The 21,663-nt window shown below is 58.2% G+C and overlaps 1 protein-coding gene and 1 long non-coding RNA gene across 3 annotated transcripts; one reads left to right on the top strand and one right to left on the bottom strand.

Annotated features, from left to right (window-relative positions):
- Positions 1-3,962: 3,962 nt before the first annotated feature.
- LOC307103359 lies at positions 3,963-8,250 on the bottom strand. Its single transcript, XR_013813810.1, has 3 exons — positions 8,111-8,250; positions 6,865-7,038; positions 3,963-6,654 (listed from the first exon to the last, which is right to left on the bottom strand). It is a non-coding gene; the product is annotated as an uncharacterized lncRNA (long non-coding RNA).
- Positions 7,494-21,244, top strand: SELENON (selenoprotein N). 2 transcript variants are annotated; one of them, XR_013813809.1, is made up of 13 exons: positions 7,494-7,710; positions 8,176-8,293; positions 11,248-11,381; positions 13,154-13,366; positions 13,540-13,664; positions 14,123-14,260; positions 15,628-15,709; positions 16,074-16,262; positions 16,600-16,705; positions 17,737-17,849; positions 17,943-18,044; positions 19,236-20,530; positions 20,772-21,244. XR_013813809.1 is itself a non-coding variant. In XM_079777643.1 (12 exons), exons 1-12 carry the CDS (start codon positions 7,519-7,521, stop codon positions 19,404-19,406), a joined length of 1,683 nt encoding a protein of 560 aa, XP_079633769.1. In that variant the 5' UTR covers positions 7,494-7,518; the 3' UTR covers positions 19,407-21,244. The 2 variants fall into 2 exon arrangements, 1 of the variants encoding a protein (XP_079633769.1); XM_079777643.1 differs by having other exon boundaries at positions 19,236-21,244.
- The last annotated feature ends 419 nt before the right edge of the window (positions 21,245-21,663 follow it).

The following is a 21,663-nucleotide window of genomic DNA, read 5'->3' as shown; positions in this document are numbered from 1 at the left end:
TTGATTTGGGTTTAAGTGTTACGAATACTAGTGCTATTTTCATTATTGTAATGGAGAAATCTGAAAACTTACAATAAAAGAGTTTATTGAATAAGAAATACGATTGGGTTCATTGCACATCAGTGATTTCTGGGAAAACTATTGCAATGTTTTCAGAAAAATCAACCAGCAGTTGGTTTAAGGTATAATTTAGTAAATGACTCCAACTTCTATTACCTTCCCTTAAATAGGACCTAATATATTCGGAAAGGGGAAAATACTTTGAAAGAGTTGGATATTTATACTTAGGTCAAGGCTTGGAAGAGGCCCAGAGAGAGGCAGCAACTTGCCTGAGGTCACGCAGCCAGTGAAGGCAGAGGGGACCCAGCCCCTGTGATTTGCCCACCGCCCCAGTCCTGTGTTCATGTGCTCCATCCTTCAGCAGCTGCTCGGTGCGGGCCGCAGGGTCGGACGTGGTGAGATGCCAGAGACACTGCCCTCAGGGGGCCTACAAGGCAAGGAGGCAGAAGCACAGTAAGTGGCGTGCCTGCGGGTTATACGGTATGGAATGCTGCAAAGGAGACAAGCCGCCGAAGGACTAACGGCGAGGGCCTATCTTGGGGGTCAAGGAGAGCCTCCCTGACCAGATAGCCTTCAAGCTGAGACCTAGAAGCTAAGAAGGAACAGTGGGATGAGCACCCACAAATCCACTCTCCCCTGTGACCATCCCCTGCTTCCCTGAGGCCCCCCGAAAGGAATCCAGGTCCCAACAGTGAGGTGAGCGCGCGTCCTCCCCTCGCCCCTCCCCCCTCGGCAGCTTGTCCACACAGCTTACTTCACAGGGACATTGTGAGCCCTGGCGCATGCTCAGCCGCTTCATGTTGGCTCTGTATGGACCCGAGGAGCCCCTGGGGTGTGGGGCCCGGGGCAGGGGACTCACCTCTCTGGCTCATCTTTTCCTGCACTCACGTGGTTGCTGTGAGAGTCAGGGGGAGGCCACTGGTGCCTGCGGGTGTGGGGAGTGGAGGGCAGAACTCTGGTGTTTCTAGCCGCTTCTCACGCAGCAGCCAGAGCTGTCGGTGAGTCCACCTGTCGCAGGAGCCTGGCACTGGGCGAACAAGTCACTGCCTGAGTCCAGCGAGTCACTTCACTCCTGAACCCGTGGCTTTGGTGGCTCACCTGTGCCCATAAAAAATAAACAAAAACAGCCTAACTAGTTTGGTTCAGTGGATAGAGCATCGGACTGCGGACCAGAGGGTCCTGGGTTTGATTCTGGTTGAGGGCACTTACCGTACCCTGGTTGGGGCATGTGCAGGAGGCAACCGATCGATGTGTTTCTCTCACATTGATATTTCTCTCTGTCTTTCCCTCTCCTTCGACTCTCTCTAAAAATCAATGGGAAAAAATATCCTCGGGTGAGGATTTAAAAGGAAGGAAGGAAGGAAGGAAGAAAGGAAGGAAGGAAGGAAGGAAGGAAGGAAGGAAGGAAGGAAGGAAGGAAGGAAGGAAGGAAGGAAAGAAAGAGAGAGAGAGAGAGAGAGAGAGAAAGAAAGAAAGAAAGAAAGAAAGAAAGAAAGAAAGAAAGAAAGAAAGAAAGAAAAGAAAACAGAAGAACACGTTACACAAACACTATAGAAAGGTCAGAAAATAAAGATAAGCTTAAAGAAAAAGCATTCACTGTCCAGCCCTCCAAGGTGAATACCATTATATTTTCTTCTAGACCTTTTTCTGTGAATGTGCAGGATATATTTTTTGTAAATACTGTGCACCCTGTTTTATTACAATCTGCTTCTGTGCTAAACTATGTATTATAGACATATTTTCATGTCAACAAGTATATATTTATCTCATTGCACAGTATTCCCTCATGTGCTGACTCATGCGATGGGTCTAAGCCCCGATTGCTGGGCATTTGGGTTCTTAGCTACAAATAGAAGCCAACTCCCTCTGACGTAAGCAGTAATAATAATCCTCCTATCTAATAAAAGAGTAATATGCAAATTGATCATCACTCCAACACAAGATGGCTGCCCCCATGTGGACACAAGATGGTTGCCACAAGATGGCCAGCAGGGGAGGGCAGTTGGGAGGGACCAGGCCTGCAGGGGAGGGCAGTTAGGGGTGACCAGGCCTGCAGGGGAGGGCAGTTAGAGGCAATCAGGCTGGCAGGGGAGCAGTTAGGCATCAATCAGGCTGGTAGGGGAGTGGTTAGGGGGTGATCAGGCTGGCAGGCAGAAGCGGTTAGGGGCAACCAGGAAGGCAAGCAGGCGAGCAGTTGGAAGCCAGCAGTCCTGGATTGTGAGAGGGATGTCCGACTGCCCATTTAGGATCAGGCCTAAAGGGTCAGTCGGACATCCCTCGAGGGGTCCCAGATTGGAGAGGGTGCAGGCTGGGCTGAGGAACACACACACCCCCGTGCACGAATTTCGTGCACCGGGCCTCTAGTAATAATAATAATAATAATGATGATGATGATGCTTTGAAATGCCTTGGGGAGGCTCATGAAATCTCAAGAGAGTGAACAGCCAGACCTCAAGAAGGACGAGGAAGAGGATTTGGCCGGGGATCCAGGCTGCGGGAGCCAGGGGCAGCCTCCCCAGGCACACCACCAGGACAGGTGAACCCAAGTGTTTCCAGATCCGGCCTTTTCCCTTCAGGACATGAGCTTCCAATTGGCCTTGCCTGTGTCATGTGCCCCAGCCAAGGGAGGGCAGGGCATCTCGACTGGAGAAAAAAATAAAGTTGCTACCAAAATAATAGACCTGCACGGGGCTGGGCACCAGCAGTGGACTGTTCGAAGGTTTTGCTTCAGTGTTTTTCAGTATCATAAAGAGAGTTACGAGAGCATAGTTGGCCATTCCTTTCCCTCTATCCAGCTCCTCAGAGTCAATTCCTGGAACATCTCCCAACTGCAGAGTCACTTCCAAGTTCCCTGAGGCCCCAGGCTCCCCGCTGGGCCCATGTCACTGTCCTCCTCTCCTCCCCCAGCATCTCATCTTCTCCATCTTCTCTGTTATTGCTGGGAGCAAGTTGTAAAAATGAATATTTTAAAATTCATCCTCCAGGAGGGCCCTTGCAGGTGAAGAAACATCATCCTTTAGGCAATTTAACTCCATCCCAGGGATAAAAAAAAATAAGTAAGACCCAGGGTAGGCTGAGAGAGGAATTAAAGGATGAGTCATCCTCACTGAAGCAGAATCCAAGCTCCAGAACCAGGCCCTGAGTAGACCCTCCTTCGGAGCCGGGGTCAGCGTGATGCTGGGCTCATTGAAGCCTCCTTTTTGCCCTCGCTGTGACGGAACCCTTTTGCACCTGTTCTCGTCATGTGACAGCTTGATGCTGGTTCCTTCCCAGAAAGCTTCACTAGCACCTGGCTCCAGGCACTGAGGCCTGCAGAGCATGGCACCCCTGGGAAGAGGGGGACACGGCCATTTTCCAGATGCCTCCCTTTAAGTGACTGTTTGCTTGTTCGGACTGGCTTCGCGCACCGCATTGTGTCTTTGGCAAGTTACAAAGTTCAATAGCCAAATGCATTAGAAAGAAATGCAGAAACAGAACATCTGATTTAGAGACAGCATCCCCGAGATCCAAGATGGGATTCTCAGTTCTTTCCCTGTGCTTTGGAGAGGTCAGGCTTCGTGGTTTGAGAAGGTGCTGGAGATGGGAACTGGGCCAGCTCCCCCCAGCTGCCCCTTTGGGGTCTATCCCTAAAAACACACTCCGATGCCTTTTATTTTGTTTCTAAAAATATGTTTAGTTTCCTATATTTGGGACAACATATTGATCCCACTCAGCCTGTCTCTCAAATCAGAGCTTCTCAAACTTGAATGTGCACCTGAAACACCCAGGGATCTTGTTAACATGCAGGTTCGGCCCTAGCCGGTTTGGCTCAGTGGACAGAGCATCAGCCTGCGGACCAAAAAGGGTCCCGGGTTCGATTCTGGTCAAGGGCATGTACCTAGGTTGCAGGCTCCTCCCCAGCCTGGGCCCTGGTTAGGGGAGTGCAGGAGGCAACCAATCAATGTGTTTCTCTCACATCGATGTTTCTCTCTGTCTTTCCCTCTCTCTTCCATGCTCTCTAAAAATCAATGGAAAAATATCCTTGGGTGAGGATTTTTTTTTTTTTTTAAAGCAGGTTTGTATTCAGTGGTTCTGACATGGAGCCTAAGAGCCTGCACTTCCAACAGCCTCCCAGGAGATGCTGATGCTGCGGGTCCTAGGACCGCACTTGGAGTAGCAAGGCCTCAGCTAATGGCCTCTCCTTCGGTGTCTGCCTTGTGTCTGCATCCTGGAGTTGTAACCTCTCCAGAGTAGAACAGAGGGACTTAGATGTTGGGATGGCATCTAGAGGTACCTTGGCTGCAGAAGAAGTGACCTTGAAACAGGCGTGGCTATTGCCTGCCCAGCAGCTCCCCCTCCTCCAGGGCCGTCAGGATAAGAAAGGAGCAGGCTTGCAGGTGGCTTGGAGCCACACTGCCCAGTAGAGCTTCCTGTGACAATGGAAATGTCCCGTGTCTGTGCCGTCCTGTAGGGTAGCCACAGGTGGATGTGGAGCGCTTAAAATGGCAAGTGCAACTGAGGAACGAATTTTTTAAATATATTTTTACTGATTTCAGAGAGGAAGGGAGAGTGAGAGAGAGATAGAAACATCAGTGATGAGAGAGAATCATTGACCGGCTGCCTCCTGCATGCCCCACACTGGGAACTGAACCGTGACCTCCTGGTTCATAGGTCAACGGCTCAACCACTGAGCCACACTGGCCAGGCTGAGGAATGAAATATTTAATTTTGTTTCATTTTAATTAACTATGAATAGGCACGTGTGGTTCCTGGTCGCCGATCTGGACAGCGCAGTCTCAGAACTTAGAAAGCCTGTCCTCTGCTCACTGACTCCCTGACCCTCCACCAGTGGCATCATTACAAAAATAATCTTCCCTTGAACGTACCTGGTTATTTTTATACTCATCCCAGCCTCTGATTGTTTTCTGCAAAAGCCTCTGGCTTTTATTTTGTTTTGTTTTCTCACTCACTGTCTATCTGCAGACCACTGTGCATTAGGGCAGGTTGAAGATGAGGAAAGCAGAGTGGCAGGACAGAAGAGAACAAGAGCAAGGTGAAACCTTTCCCTGGCCTGTGTGACCTTAGGCAAGGCCCTTAACCTCTCTGAGCCTCTGCTTCCCCATCTGTGGAAAACGAGGGTGATTTCAAGGGTTGAGCTCCCCAGTGTAGAAATGCAATACATATAGTGATGATTGCTATTATGTGAATGTCCTTTGTAAACTATAAAGCCTTGTGAAAATATGAGGCAAAACATTGCTGTCAAAATTCTTTTTTTTTTTTTTTTAAACAAAATGCTCTGAAACCTGAAGGAAGCTGCGTCAACCAGGCCCAGGAGACAGACCGAACTCTCAAAGCAATAAATCTGAACATTTTATGCCTTTCGCATTGAGCAAGCATCTTGTTGTTGGCCCTGAATCTATGAAATTGGGAGGGAGATTTGTTGACTGTCCCAGGGCCTTGGGGGGTGCTCAGATCGGGGTGGAGGATTGAAGGAAGATGCTGAGAGCGTGCCCCGGGATCTGGCCCAGAGGTGTCTCTACTTTCAGGGAAGGTTGAGGTCCAATTCATATTTCCTCTTCATGGCGTCTGGAGTCTTGACGAATCCTGTAGGCAGAGATTCACAGAGGAGGAAACCGAGGCCCAGAGAGGCCTGCTCAGGTCTAACAGCTGCTCTTGGCCTCTGGGCAGCTCTATGGAAGCCCAGAGCCGAGTCCCCGGGGTGATCCTTTCCCCAGAGGCTTGTAAACCCACCCACCCCAGCACCCGGCTGGCCTTCCCAGTCCCAGCAGCGCATCTCTCCAGCCCTGGGTCCAGAGACCGGCAGGGTGTCCGTGTCTTTAACAAAAAGCAAGTGTAATAAATAAAAGTTATCTGGTAAAGAAAACTTCCCTCGTTTATTTTGCAGGGGCTTTGGCTCATCAATCTTCCCCTCCTAACCTGCTTTGTGCTCTGTTAGCTTTGCTTCCTGATAGAACGGAATTTGCTTTTCTAATGGCATCTGCCGTATGCTGCGTGTCCCCAAACATTAATGGTAACCAGCTGGAAGAGGCACAGTTAGAAGCCAACACCAGATGTCAGGCCCTCAGTGGGTGCCACTGAGGATGTGGGGCCAGAGCGCTGGGCAAGGGCTGGGCCCAGGACCCACAACTCCTGGTCCCTGGGGGTCATTCACCCAAAAGACATAGGCGTGCCCACCATGTGCTAGGTCCCGCGTGGCGCGGGGGAGACGGGGCCCTGCGTGCATGGTGCTGTCATGCCTGGTTACCCATGAAGGACAGCAGTGGTGGGAGAGGCAAGCCCCTGACCCCACGCAGTTGGCTGGGTCATCCCCTGGGAGGTAATCATGGCAAGAGATTTGACTCAGATAAACCTAGGTGCCAGAACTCAGGCCCCTTCATTTTAAAACGAGGCAAGTCATCCTCACCTCACCCGGTGGCTTGAGAGCAAAATGAGGTCACGTAGGGCACCCAACACCCAGTGCCTCGCACAGTGGGTGCTCAGTGCCTGTAAACCCCGCTGACCTCCCACACCTGGCAGGTGCACCAGCGCGGGCTTGGCGTCTCCAAGGACGGCGCTGCTCCCCTGGGCTCGGTTCCGTCCAGAGACTGCCCTCTCCTGGGAAAGTGCAGACAGAGCCCCAGCTCCTGGGGACTTGACAGACAGGAAAGTATTCCCTCCAATTCCACCCACCTCCAGTCCCCAGGTCACTCCCAAGCATGCCCACTGTTGCTCTCGGGAAAAACCACGCCAGTGCCACGCAGGCCCAGCAGGGCAGGGGCGGCCAGTGACAGCCCAGCCCCACCAGGGAAGGTTTGCCCTCCTCACCTCAACCCACAGAAAGGCTTCTTGACTCCTCCCTGCGGTGGGGAAGGCTGGGCCCTGACAGGTGAGGGTGCCCTGGACACGTGTTCTCCATCCCTGATCCATTGCAGAGGTGGCCTTCCAGCCGGACCGCGAAGGGAGTGAGCGTTAAACTCTGCCATCTTTCTAGCTGACATTCTAGAAGCAAGTGGAGAGGGGCTGCCCATCTGCTGCTGGACGGGCAGGGCCAGCGGGGTGGACACGAGGCCGGGGGCCCAGGACCCCGATTCCCAGGACCCCCCTCCCCAGGAAGCTCTGGGCTGTGCGGTTCCCCCTCGCCCCCGTCCGCCTGGAATTGCTCCAGCCCCCGCCTGCGGGTGGGATGCGCGGCCTGGTTTGGGCTTGGAGGCTGATGTGCAGGGAGGAGGCGCGGAGATGGCGGGAGGACGGGCCTGAGGACGGCGGGCCGGCCCGGGGCTCTGGAGCCCTCTCCTCACTCGCTCCGACCGGCGCCGGGCGCTGGGGGAGGCGGGCGCCTCGACACGCGGCCCCCGAGGGTCGCGGCCCCGCCGCCCAGAGGCCGCCCGCCCCGCCCCGCCGCCCGGGCCGCCCCGCCCCGCCCCTCCCCGCCGCCCGCCCGCCCGCCCGTCCGCGTCCCCGCCGCCCGGAGCCGCCGCCATGGGCCGGTCCCGGCCAGGCGAGCGCGGGGCCCTCAGCCCCGGCCCCGCCGCGCCCCCCGCGCCCCCCGCGCCCCCGCCGCGCTGCGCTCGCGCCCTGGCGCTGCTCGGGGCCCTGCTCGCGGCCGCCGCTGCCGCCGCCGCCGCCCGGGCCTTTGCCCGCTACACCGAGGCCCAGGCGGCCGCGCGGCAGGTCCGGCGGGGGGTGGGCGCGGGGGCGCGGGCACCGGAGACTGGGGGGGAGGGGGAGGGGTGCGCGGGGCAGGGGCAGGGGCGGGGGGAAGGGCGGCCTGGAGGGGGACGGGCCCAGGGACCGGTGGGCTGGGGTGCACGGCCTGGAAGAGAAGGGCCAAGAGGGCCCCGGGGTGGGGCCGCCTTGGCGGGACCGATGGGGAGGGAGGCAGGGCTGAGGCAGACGGCAGGAGGCGGGCGGCCCAGGACCCGGCAGAGCGAAGCGGGGACCCAGGGCGTCTGGGGGCGCCGGGAGCACTGGGACCGCAGGAGGCGGGGGGGGGGGGGGGGAGACAGGAAGGACTGGGCCCAGAGAGGGGGCCGTGGGGGGGGGGGTGGAGGAGGGGCTTCAGACGGAGGACCTGGAGGGGTGGGGAGACCTCCGGGAGCTGGTGTCCAGCTGGGTCCACCCGCCCTTCCCCGGCAGGAGGCGGCGCTGCAGGCCCTGGGGGCAGAAGGCCTCTTCCTCTTCTCCTCCTTGGACGCGGACCAGGATCTGCACATCAGCCCGGAGGAGTTCCGGCCCATCGCGGAGAAGCTGACAGGTACCCGGAGAGGCGGGGAGAGGCGGGAGGAGGGAGCCAGGCGCCGCCCTCTGCTTCTCTGCTCTCAGCCCAGGGGCCACCGGAAGCCGAGGGAGACTGTGGGTCCTGGCAGCCCTGGGGTCACCCTGGCCCTGACACTTTCCAGCTGCTGGTGAGGGCAAGCTGCTTGCACACACAACACACACACACTCACACACTCACATGCTCTCCAGTCTGTACTCCTCACGTGCGAATTACTGGTTAGCGTTCCCTGACCACTTCCTCGGGGCCAGACATGGCTTTAAGCACCTCATGTGCGTTCTCTCTTTACTTTTTGCAATGCCCTGTGAGGCTCACACTGTCACATCCCCATGGTTACCGTTTGGGAGATGGCACAGGGAGGTCGCCGGCCTGCCCAAGCTCGAAGGTGCAGAGCCAGGGCCATCTGGCTCCAGGTCCTGCCCAGCTCACAGATGTCAGGATTGGAGAGTATCAGCCCGGGGCTGGTCAGCAGTAGATAGTCCATAGGAGCTATTCTGATTATTTTACTAAACAGTAAAACTCTTAGGTGCTGCCAGATGCCTGTCCCATTCTCGCTACCCATTTTTGCCTGGCTGTAACCAGTGGTTGTTGGATTTTTGTTATTGTTGTTGTTTTATAAAGGTGAAGGCCTGAAGCATCTAATCTACATATATAGAAGCCTAAGTGACCGAAAGACCGAACAACCGGTTGCTATGACGCGCACTGACTACCAGGGGGCAGACGCTCAACACAGGAGCTGCCCCCTGGTGGTCAGTGCGCCGATGGGTCCCGATCAGGACTGGGGGAGACCCCGATCGGCCCAATCGCCAGCTAGGCCCAGGGACCCCACCCATGCACCAATTCATGTACCAGGCTTCTAGTGAACTGTAAAATGCTCTCTCACCACCACCCCAACCTCTGTGTCCATTTCTGGTGACATTTCTTGAACTAACGATCTTGGGCACCTACTTGTTACCCAAGTGGCCCCGTGTAAGGAGGTCAGTTGGTGGGAAAGGCAAGAGAGATGCCAGCTGCTCTCCGGTGAGGAAGCGCCAAAGCCCCGTGTTGAGCTCTCTGGGTCTCGGGGTGGGCCGGTGGCTGTGGTCACGGCCAGAGGAGAAGAGTCAGAGGGAAGCTGCTAATTTGCCAGAGCGGACGTGGGCCCGTGTCTTCGTGACAGCCCGTTCTGTGGTAAAAGCAGATGGCAGGTGTGCAGGTCAGCCCCCCGAGGATTGGCTCCAAACTCTTGATTTGGACACACTCCTCTACGCACCCACACAGCCACCTCCTCGTCCTTTTTTATGGCCGGTGATCAAGAGTAATGCCATGTTGGCCAAGCCTACTGGGCTTGGGGGCCATTTTAATTTTTAAAAAATAAGTCCCCTTACCTTTGAGGCCACTGTGAGTGCAAAACTGGACCAAGTTTTGGGAAAACAAAGTTAAAAAACACACACAAAACACCAAATCTAAGCAGTGACAAGGGGCCAACATTCTCTCTAGTTGGTACAGTTATGAGTGTTTAATTTTCTGCTTTATACCTTACAAGTTTCACAAACTGTCTATAATGAGCAACTGTTACTTATAAATCAGGAAATAAAACTTTTTATTGAAAAACAAAAGGGCCATAAAATGCTGGGCATTATTATTAATAATAATCTGGACAACAGTAAAATAAGCAAGCAGGCTAATAACCCTGTTCGTGCCTGCTGTCCCTTCCTCTGAGGTCCCCAGATGGCCGGTTTTAGGGAAGATTTGCCGCGTGGACTTACAAATGCAGAAATGTCAGTGATTCTTTAGGACTGGGATTTGCATTGGGTGCCCTAGGGGTGCCAGTTAGAAGGGCAGTTCGCTGATTCCAGCCCCTTGGGTTCCTGCTCGGCAGGTCTGAGATGGGCTCTGGGCATCTGGAAGTACAGAAAGCATCCTGGGGGATTCTGATGGTCCCGGTTAAGAACTGCTTTGAGCCCTGACCGGTTTGGCTCAGTGGATAGAGCGTCGGCCTGCGGACTCAAGGGTCCCAGGTTCGATTCCGGTCAAGGGCATGTACCTTGGTTGTGGGCACATCCCCAGTAGGGGGTGTGCAGGAGGCAGCTGATCGATGTTTCTCTCTCATCAATGTTTCTAATTCTCTATCCCTCTCCCTTCCTCTCTGTAAAAAATCAATAAAATATATTAAAAAAAAAAAAAAAGAACTGCTTCGAACGCACCCATGCAGTCTGTCAGCAGATGCCACCACGCGGGGTCCCTACCAGGAACCTGCCCTGGGAGAGCGGGTGTGACAGGACCCACCGCTGCTTTATTCCGGTCTGTGTCCTGGGGCCCTGCCCTTCTCTTCGTCACCTCCTTTGAAATAGGCTTCCTTTCTCCCTTAAACCTTCATCATGACTCCTTCTACACTTGAAAGGTTACAGACTTAGTCGGCCCCTCTCTGAGCAGGAAGAGATCTGAGAAATCAAGGTCAGCCACTGCCAGCCCAGCCCTCCTCATACACACGTGGAAATGATGCCACCCAGGAACTCAGGGAGAAGCACGTCTCCTCACCCCCAAACCAGTGCTCTTCCCATGACACTGAAGGTGGCCTGGTTCTGTTCCTTGCTTCATTCTTGGAGGAGGCTGAGGCTCTGAGATCTTACCTCCCCCAGAAGAGGGTCGTGGTCAATCGTGGGTTTGGAGTGACACCGGCCTGGGTTTGAACCCTGACTCCCCACTGCCTCACTGTGTGACCTTGGAGAAGTGAAGCCACCTCTCTGAGCCTCCAGTTTCTCATTCATCACATGGGAGTTGGTAGTGATGTTGTCTGCCTCACAGGGCTACTCTGACACAAAAATGTGACACGTGTTGGTTCTTACTTGGGCGATTGCTACCTGTTACCCCCCAGCTCCAGGCCTAGTTCCCTTAGTCCCTGGCCAGAGTGGATGCCTAAGGGCAGGGCCCTCCCCGTCTGTGTCTCGTAGGGTCAACTCCTACAACCAGCTACGAGGAGGAGGAGCTGCCCCCTGACCCCAGTGAGGAGACACTCACCATAGAAGCCCGATTCCAGCCTCTGCTCCCGGAGTCCATGACCAAGAGCAAAGATGGGTTCCTAGGGGTGAGTTGGGGTGGGGCAAGGGGTCCCCACAGGCGGGACCTTAGATAAAAGGGCCATCTGTGTGCACTCGCCACCCGAGAACGGGGCCGTGTTCATCTTTCCTCCCCGCCTTCCTTCATCAGCTGCCCTCTGTGCACCCCGTGCGCCAGGCCCTGGGGGTCCCGAGGCGAGTGCGATGCCACCCTGCGGTCCAGGCACAGTCAGGTGGGGAGGCAGGAGGGATAAGCATGAGCCTGGAACCCAGATGGGGATCTGGGACGGCTTCCTGGAGCAGCGACACCTGACAATGCAGGAGGAGGAGGGTTAGCCAGGGGATGCAGGGCAGGAAGGACTGGCTGGAGGACACAGCAAGTGCACTGGAGACTGGTGCCGCCGCCTCATTAGAATCATTGCTTTCTGCAAGTCGGTCTTCTCCCCGCAGGCTGTGTTTGCTGAGGGCCAGGCCTGTGTCCCCCACGTTTGTCACCCCATCCCCAGGCCCCTAGCACGATGCCCCGCACCTGACAGGTGCTCCATTGAACTCCGATGACTCAGACCTGAGGTGCTGCCCCTGGCAGGGGTTGTGGGGTGGGGAGGATGCCTGACAAACGCTTTGCTGACCCGCCCCGCTCGGGCCCGAGGCCCTGTGGACAAGGTCCAAGCCCATCATGGGACCTAAACATCCCCGGATGAGGACCCTGAGAGCAGGTGATGGAGGAAGGACAGCCTGGAGGATGCGGGTGGGAGGCGCAGGGCGTGGCTACTAACGGAAAGTGACAGGGAGGATGACTCAGGCTTCGGGCCGGTGGCCAGGTGCGTGGTGGCCGTTAGCCCCATGGACCGGAGGAAGGAAGCAGGTCTGGTGGAGACAGAAGGGGGGCAGTTTGGACAGGCTGAAGTTGAGGCATTTAGGGGATGTCAGGGGGAGTCCAGGAAGTGGTTTGAGCCCAGGTTTGACCTTCCATGCAAAGTTCTGGGTGGAGATGGGTTTGGTGGTGATGAGCCTAGAGTTGGGTTGAAGCTAAATGAGCAAATGAATCCCCTGCAGAGCAGTGAGAACCTGCACTTACAGGGGAGGTGGGTGAGGAGCAGCACCCCAGTCCGCCCCCTCGCAGAGCCCCGCCCCTTTTGCAGGCAGCTCCCTGCAGGGCTTGCCCCCCGTGAGCGGGACCCTGTGAGCAGGACCCAACGGGCGGGCGGGCGATGCCTGGCCCTGCACAGCCAGTGCTGCCGTGAGGACCTGCCTGTTCCGCCCCCCTCAGTGGGAGCTCCCTGCCCCTCTCTTCCCAGTTTCCCTTCTCTCTCAGCCTGTGCCCCACCCACCGCCATCGCCATCATGGTGGGGACGGGAAAGGGGCCTGCTGCTGTCAAAGACAGAGGCAGCTTCCTGGTGGCTGAGTGTCCCCGGGGAGCCAGGCGCTCAGGTCGTGGGGCTGAGGCCTCGGTGGGAAGGGACGGCCCCTGCAGCCCAGAGGGCAGGGAGGAGCTGCCGAAGGGGGTGCTCGGCAGGGGGCCCGCGCGCTCCACTCCAGGCCGGTGTCCGACTGGCCCGCACGGTCTCCGGCCCTCATTCTCCCTGCCTGCGGCTCATCGGATAGACGTGAGCCGGGTACCCAGCCAGGGTGGCCCAGGCGCCCTCTGGGGGTGGCCTTTCCTCCCCCAAAAGGCGGTGGCTGCCTCTCTCCTCAGACTTAGCTCCAAACCCAGTCTCTGACCTTAGCCTCCTCCGCACACGGGACAGGGACCCCCAAGTCGCGGTGCTCGTGCCCCAGAGCTTCGGCTTTCCGGCCCAGGTCTCCCGCCTGGCCCTGTCCGGCCTCCGCAACTGGACAACCGCAGCCTCGCCGAGTGCACAGTTTGCCGCCCGCCACTTCCGGCCCTTCCTGCCGCCGCGGGGCCGGGCAGAGCTGGGCGAGCCCTGGTGGATCATCCCCAGCGAGCTGAGCGTCTTCACCGGCTACCTGTCCAACAACCGCTTCTACCCGCCGCCGCCCAAGGGAAAGGAGGTGAGGGGAGCCCAGGGGAGCCCAGGGGAGCCCTGGGCCCTGCACCCGCCCAGTCTGCACCGGGACCCTGTGCCAGGCCCACCCCCCTGCTGTCCACCTCCCTCCGGACCCGCCTCCACCCTGAACCCAGGCCCGCAGGCCCACAGCCACTGGGCCCCGCTGCGCTGCCATAGGTCATCATCCACCGGCTCCTGAGCATGTTCCACCCGCGGCCCTTCGTGAAGACCCGCTTCGCCCCGCAGGGGGCAGTGGCCTGCCTGACGGCCGTCAGCGACTTCTACTACACCGTGGTGTTCCGGTGCGTGGCCCTCGCAGCCCGGCCTTCCCCTCCCTCTGGGACCTGGGGCTCCAGGCAGCTCAGGGGCTCAGCTAACACTCGGCACCTGGGGTCTTGGGCTCTGAGCCTCAGCTTCCCCTGGTGAGGATGGGGCGGGGGACTCCCTCCTGGAGGAAAGTGCGCAGCGCGCTTAGCACAGGGCTGGTGCTGTGGTGGCCGCCCACAGAAGGGGGGTGTAAGGAGCTGTGACCCAGTCACACCAGAGCCGGTGTGAGCTCAGAGGAGGGTCAGGCGAGGCTTCCGAAGGCTGCATGTGAACCAGGCCCTGGGGATGGGCGGTGCTTGGAGGCCCGTGCCTTCTCCCTGCCCCACACTCTCCTGGCCCCCTGCCCAGCCCTGTCCCCAACACAGAGCCTGGGTCCCAGGCTTTGGGGCAGATGTGGGGGACCTGCTCCCAGCTGGGCGCCTTCCGCCCCCAGGATCCACGCCGAGTTCCAGCTCAGTGAGCCGCCCGACTTCCCCTTCTGGTTCTCGCCCGGCCAGTTCACCGGCCACATCATCCTCTCCAAAGATGCCACCCACGTCCGTGACTTCCGGCTCTTCGTGCCCAACCACAGGTGGGGACTTCGGCCCAAGCCTCCAGCTCCAGGGTTGGAAACGGTGGCCAGAGGCCCCCTCAGTCTCTGCCCCTTCTTTGCTCCCAGAGCCACCTCTCTAGGGAGGGACCTGGAGCTGACCAGGAAGAGGCAGCTTGAGGCAGATGGAGGAGGGTCATTTCATCACTTGACAAGCATGTCCCAGGTGCTGCATGGGCCTGGCCCACCAGCTCTGTGCCCAGGACCCAGTGCAGCTGGAGCCGCCCCACCCTCCTAATGCTGACCCATAGCCACCGCCTGCTCATACCGCCCTAGGGGGAGGCCAGCAGCTGGGCAGGGGCTCGGCTGGCTAGGGTCTAGAAGGTTTCTGAGAGAAAGGGGCATCTAAGCAGATGGGGGGTGCGGAGGGTTTAGCCAGGCAGAGGGAACAGCACATGCAAAGGCCTGAGGGCAGCAGGCCCTCACTGCCAGTAGTTGCCACCACTGGGTCTCAGGGGGCTCCGACTGGCTCAGGGTCAGCCTCTTGTCGGGGGGAGTGGGGGGGCAGGGGACCTGGAGACCCGGGTTTCAGGTCTTTCCTGATTCGCAAGTGGCTGCTTAGTGACTGTACAGGGACACAACGTGGGCTGGGCGCAGGGAGGCCCAGAGTTAAGTTTCAGCCGTGACACCAGCGGACCGCATGTCTGTGGGCAAGGCCCTGGCCCTCTCTGGGCCTCAGTTCCCTCATTTTCTAGACAGGAGGCTGGCAGGGGTGAGGGGATGGAGAGTGTTGCCCCAAGGAACAGAGTGGCCACCTCTCGCTCCTTTTCCTCCTCCTCTCGCCGCTCAGCAGGCAAGCACCTGCCTCCACCCCAGGGTTGGAGGTGGGGGTCCTGGGCTGGATGAAACAGAAGGAGGGGGGCAAATGACCAGGCCCAGGGACTGCTGACCCCTTCCCAGGGCACCCGCTCACTGTGCCCAAAGTGGTTGGTTGTCAGTCCTCGGGCGCCCCCATGTGGCAGACCTGCAGGTGGCACCTGGTCTGGCCAGACCTGCTGGAGGACTGTGCCAGGTTTTCACTCCACTCCCCTGTGGCCTGGGGGATGCACCGGTGAGCTCTGCCCGGAGGGGCCGAGGGCAATACAAGAGTCATGGGTGGGAAAGCCCTTGGTGAACGGTGAAGGCCGGGCCCCTGCAGGGGGTGCTTGGCCGTCTTAGGAGGAGCAGCCCAGGGGGAGGACAGGCCCGGGCTCTGCAGTCCGAGTCCCAGCAGCTCTGAGCCCTGGGTTCAGCTTGCCAAGCCTCGGTGTCCTCCTCTGTAAAACGGGGACAGCTGTGTGCTTTCAGCAACAATGCCCAGGGCCTTGCTAACGGTGCTCGGCCCCGGCCACCCTCCCGCCCGGCTCCAGGTCTCTGAATGTGGACATGGAGTGGCTGTATGGGGCCAGTGAGAACAGCAATATGGAGGTGGACATCGGCTACATACCCCAGGTGAGCGCACCCTGGTCCCTGCCGGCGAGGAAGGCCGGGCTCCTCTGCGAGGCTGTCGCAGGGCCTCCCAGCCTGGCTGAGGGGGTGCCCAGCTGGCGAGGAGCCTCAGGGCGGTGCAGGGTGCAGGACGGAGCTCCTGGCACCTGTTTCTGCACACGGAACCCAACATCCGCCACGGCCCTCAGACAGCTTCCCGCAGGGAAGGAGCCCTGGCTGGACCCTGGCCTGGCTTCCCTGGGCCTCCGTTTCCCCACCTCTGCGATGAATGGGGTGTCTTTGAGGGTCTCTCGGGGCCCCTTGAGGATTCTTGCCCATCTCTGAGACATCCCTCACTGAGGCCATCCCTCACTGACCTCCGGCCTAGATGGAGCTGGAGGCCACAGGCCCCTCAATACCCGCTGTGATCCTGGATGAGGATGGCAACATGATTGACAGCCGCCTGCCCTCAGGGGAGCCCCTCCAGTTTGTTTTTGAGGAGATCAGGTGGCAGCAGGAGCTGAGCTGGGAGGAGGCTGCACGGCGCCTGGAGGTGGCCATGTACCCCTTCAAGAAGGTGAGGCTGGGCATGCGTGAGGGCAGGGGCAGGATCTATGGGGCAGGGCAGGGGCTGGAGCTGTGGGAGCAGCAGGTGGGCACAGGCCGCTGGGCTGTGTGTAGGGCTTGCTACTTGGGCTTTCTCCCTGCGGGGCCCAGGGTGCCTGGGGAGCCTCCCTTTGCCATTTAGAACTGGGAGGAGGTATCCCCACCTCAGCAGCACCCCTTCTCTCTCTCTCACACACCCACACACACACACACACTATACGTGCATATACACACATACACATTACACACCCGGCACCTGAATGGGACCCTGGCTGCCCACAGTAGCTTCTCTCTCGGCTTGGCCCCAGGTCACCTACCTGCCGTTCACCGAGGCCTTCGACCACGCCAAGGCCCAGAACAAGCTGGTGCACTCGATCCTGCTGTGGGGGGCCCTGGACGACCAGTCCTGCTGAGGTGAGTGAGAGAGGCCTGGCCATCCCCACGGGAGGATGGGAGAAACTCACGCTTTGTGGGGTACAGGAGGCTCTAAGACCTTGGGCCTCCCCTGTAGGAGCACGAGGGGACTGCACAGGGCAGGGGCAGGGGCAGGGGTGAGGGCTGGGGAGGTTTCTGTGCTGAGCTCAGAGGAAGCTGCTGGATACAAGCTGAGCCCAACTCCGCCATTTTCAGCTTAGAAACCTTGGCCAAGTGACTTCTCCCTGAGCCTCCGTTTTCTCACAGTAGAGGAGGGAAACGTGCTTACCTCCCGGAGGGGGGAGAAATGGCTGGGAAAGCGCCTATGCTCTGCACCATGTGGCACACAGAGAGATAACAGAGACGGAGCCGAGGCTGGGCAGGCATTCGCGTACTCAGAGCATCCGCTGGAGACCTGCTGGGCGCCAGATTCTTTGGGTGTCACCCTGTGGGTCCGAAGATGAGTAAAACGAGGAGGCTGTCCCTGCCCAGTCAATCAGCTAACATCCTGGGCCTCCTGGCCCCGCCCTAGGCTGGGTGCTGGGGGCCTTGCAGCGTTATACCGGCAGGTCCGGGGGCATGAGGGTGTGTGACTGGGGGGCCAGGGGAGGCTTCTGAGAGTGACATTTAACCCTTTGCACTCGCTTGCTTTTTTCTAGATTCCTTTATTCTAATGCTAACCGTGTCGAGTCACACTCGACATCCGAGTGCAAAAGGTTAAGATGAGACTGAAGGATGAGTAGGAGTTTGTCAAGTGAGAGGAGGAAGAGTATTTTCGGTGGAAGAACAGTCTGCAAAGGCCTGGGGCACAGTTTTGTGGATTTGGGGCTGCAGGTCCCTGGGTAGGGCTCACCCTAAGTCTCCGCCCAGGTGCCAGGATGTTCTCCATGCGAATTACAGCTGCCATTTATTCAGCACCTACAGACTCTGTTATTTCACCTGGGTGCGTAGTCCATGAGGTTATTTGCTGATTGAAACCCAGCGAGACGTGGGGTTGCCTCACTCTCCTGGCCTTGCCTCTCCCTGCACAGGTTCAGGGCGGACTCTCCGGGAGACGGTCCTGGAAAGTTCGCCCATCCTTGCCCTCCTCAACGAGAGCTTCATTAGCACCTGGTCCCTGGTGAAGGAGCTGGAGGACCTGCAAGTGAGTGGAGGGTGGATGGGAACAGCCTCTTGGGAGCCCCCAGGACAATGCTGGGGGTCAAGGCCTCGAGAGTGTGCCCCGCTGTCCCCACAGAACAACCAGGAGAACCCGTCCCACAAGCAGCTGGCAGACCTGCACCTGGAGAAGTACAGCTTCCCCGTGGAGATGATGATCTGCCTGCCCAACGGCACCGTGGTAGGTCCCCCCCCCCACCCCAGCCCAGGCCTGGCACTGTGGGTAGAGGAAGCAGCCAGCCAGGGCACAGGCTCACAGACCTCATCAGGCTTCGGGTCTGGCTCCCCCACTTCCTAGCTGGGCTCTTAGCCAGCCTGCGCCTCAGTGGTCACATCTATAAAATGGGAATCCTGATGCCCAGTCCGCCTGCCTCGTGCAGCGGTCAGGACGCCCCTCTGGGAAGGGGGACCCCAACAGCACCTAGGGGCCCGGGGAGCAGTAGGCACAGGGTAGCAGCAGCGTGGAAAGGACCGGGGCCTGGAGGGAAGGCTCACCTGGACCACTGCAGTCAGCGCTGGGATGGAAGGAGGAGGGACAGGCCAGGGACCCCCACCCCACCCCACCCCAGGCCCAGCCAAACGTCAAGACCCTACCTCTCCCTGAGGGCCCCTTCCAAGCACCCAAGCGCACCCTGTAGTTGGCTTCTCACAGCAGCTGGGAGCTAGATGATTACAAACAGCCGCTTTACAAACAAGGAGTCCGAGGCTCCGAAGGCCCAGAGATTGGGAGACAGTTGCACAAGTAAGAAATGTCCTGGGCCCTGGCCGGGTGGCTGCATAGGTTGGAGCATCGTCCCAGACACCAAAAGGCCGCAGGTTCAATTCCAGGTCAGGGCACATACCTGGGTTTTGGATTCAGTCCCTGCTCGGAGTGCGTATGGGCATGTACAGGAAGCAACTGATCAATGTTTCTCTCTCACATCAATGTTTCTCTCTCCCTTCCTCTCTCTAAAAAAAAGAAAAAGAAAAAAAGCATATCCTCGGGTGAGAATTTTTTTTAAAAAAAGGAGAGCAGTGTAGCTGGCTTTGAAACGAGGTCTGCCTGGGCCTCAGCATCTCCCGCTCTTCCTGACAGAGGGGAGCGGAGTTCAGGAGTCACGGGAGCAGAGAAGGGGTGAATTGAAGGGCATTAGGTTTTCTGCTAGTGGACGAGGTGTGTGAGCTCTGGTCAGAGGGCCCTGTGTGAGCAGAGGCGGGGAGGGAGGCAGCCAGCCCGGGGTCGGGTTCCGACAGGGCTCTGCCTGGCTGCTGTCCGCCTCAGTGAGGGCAGTTGAGGCCTGAGAGTGGCCACTTCTCCCACGAGCGGCGAGCAGACGGAGCAGGGAGGCTCTGAGCCTGGGGGGCTCTGCACCTCACCCAGCCTTTCTCCAAGGTCCACCACATCAACGCCAACTACTTCTTGGACATCACCTCCATGAAGCCTGAGGACGTGGAGAACAACGCCTTCAGCTTCGCGTCCACCTTTGAAGACCCGTCCACGGCCACCTACATGCAGTTCCTGAAGGAGGGCCTGCGGCGCGGCCTGCCCCTCCTCCAGCCCTAGTGGCCGCCCCCGGGCCCTGAGAGGGGGGGGGCGGGAGCTGGGCAGAAAGGCCTCCAGCAACGAGGCTCCTCCCACCCCACCACTCCCAGGATGCCTGTGAGGTCGGAGGTCAACTAAGGTGGCTCTCCTCGCTTGGCATCTATTTGGGGGGAGTTGGCAAGGAGGCGCCTGGGCGGTGGGTGAACCTCTAGCCCCAGCTGCCACCATCAGCCCTTTACTACCCACCTGGCTCCAGAAGCTGCTCGGGTCCCCCCAAAACGGAGCCTGGGGTCATTTCCCTGACGGCACCCTCTCGGACACATTGTCCAGGCCCTTCTGGGGTGAAGAATAGGGAGAAGTGGGCCACCCCTTCCCCCCTACTTTCACCCCTCCCCAAAAGGAACATCAAGAAGCCCTGGCGTGGGGTGGGGTGCCAGAGAAGTGCCCCTGTTTTTGTCCGGAGCCTTCTTCCTGGCCACAGCCCTCGCTGCCCTCCTGTGCCCGGCCGCCGGTGGGTCAGGCTCGCAAGAGACAGCCATCTGGAGTCTGAGCAGAACCCTCAGAAGCAGAAACCACACAGTACCCCAGACCTTGGCTCCCCAGACCAGTCTAGTCTATTCGACTTAATGAGAGGACCCCAAGCCTGTTTGGGGACTTGCTGGAGGCCAGCTGCCCCTGAGGCCCAGACCCAAGGCACCACCCCCGCCCAGCCCCGCCCACCTCAGCACAGGGTCGCAGGGGCTCTGCTGGAACCAGAGCCCGGGTGTGGCCCTGAGGCCTCAGTTCCACGGGAGTGTAGCCCCGCCAGGGAACAGGGCCGCCCGGACCAGCTTGTCCACCCCGCAGGGTGCAGACACTCCCTGGCCAAGCTTGGGGCCTCAGTTCGCATCCCAAGCCACTGAGCACGGCCAGTCTCTTTTATACATGCGGGGAAGTGTTTTTACGTGAACTTCCTCGCCGTTTGTAGGTATTTTTACAGCCCCGCGCTAAGGAGAAGGAAGGGGCAAGGCTTCCTCCAGCCGCTGCCCATGATGGCTGGATCCGAAATCCTAGATGGACCCAGCCTGATGTCTCTGCAGCTGCACCATGGGAGGGAACAGTCCTCTCGCCCTTCTCTTCTAGTTTTTAAAGACAGTCCTCAGAGGGTCAGTGCACCCTTGCTCTCCCTCAGCCCAGGAGGGCCCCAGGCCTTTCACTAAGGTCTTGCGGCCAAGCCTGCTCCTCCCTCCCCCCTCTTAAACCTGGAAGAGGAGGCAGGCAGACGCTTCCTCAGACACAGTCCCAGGCCTTCCCTAGCTGAAGCACTTGGTTAAGATTACACGTCTTTTCTCATTTAACCCTCACCACAAGCCTGTGAGGGGGATATTAATTGTTCCCATTTTGCAGATGAAGAAACCGAGTCTCGGGAAAACAAGCTGACTTGCCCAGCGTCCCTCAGCGGTAGAGTTGAGATGCGGCCTGAGTCTTGATTGCGGGTGTTTTGCACCCTCACCACGCCCCTCCTGTTTTCACTGAGGTGAAAAAGAGAGCCTTTCAAGCCAATGTCTCGTTCCCTTCTGATCTCTAGACCAAACGAGGCAGGAGTTAGCGAGCTCAGCCAAGTTCATGTCCTCTGGGAGGCAGGCACCATGCCCTGCACAGGGAGGGACGGGCCCGAAGCCTTCCCCAGTGCCGCCAAGCACGGGTGGCAGTGAGGGACTGATTGTTCGGGCTTTCAGCATCCTCATCAGATGCTTCTGCCTGACCCCCATGTGCCTCGAAGCTCGTGGGGGGAGGGGGGGCCCAGCTGCCCTCTTGTCACACCTCTGCCACTTTCCTCCCTGTCCCCAACGCGTCCTATAATAAAATTAAAGATACGAGGGTGGTTTGAAGTGCCTTTCCTTTGAGTGGGGTGTTAACACTTCAGTTTTGTCCTTGGTATGACTCTTGTGGGATTTGGCTTGCCAGGTGGGCTAGGGAACGTTGCTGGAATGCCTTTGGGGTCTATCTGACCTGTCACCAGAGGGCTTGAGTGACTTTCTGAAAATAACTTTGTGATGGCCCTCCTAGTGGAACTCACTATATTTAGAAGCTGATGCTGCGTTTATAAAGTTAAACCCATTGTCTTAAAAGCACAGCTCAAGACAGGCATTAGGTAATTTTTTATTTTTTGAGGGAGTGCACTTCAGAAAAAAACTATAAAAAGAGTGAAACCGAGCCAAAACCGGTTTGGCTCAGTGGATAGAGTGTCGGCCTGCGGACTCAAGGGTCCCAGGTTCGATTCCGGTCAAGGGCATGT

This window comes from Cnephaeus nilssonii (genome assembly GCF_951640355.1).
Source record: "Cnephaeus nilssonii genome assembly, chromosome: 7".
NCBI lineage: Eukaryota > Metazoa > Chordata > Mammalia > Chiroptera > Vespertilionidae > Cnephaeus > Cnephaeus nilssonii.
This window is presented reverse-complemented; position numbering and strand designations above follow the sequence as displayed.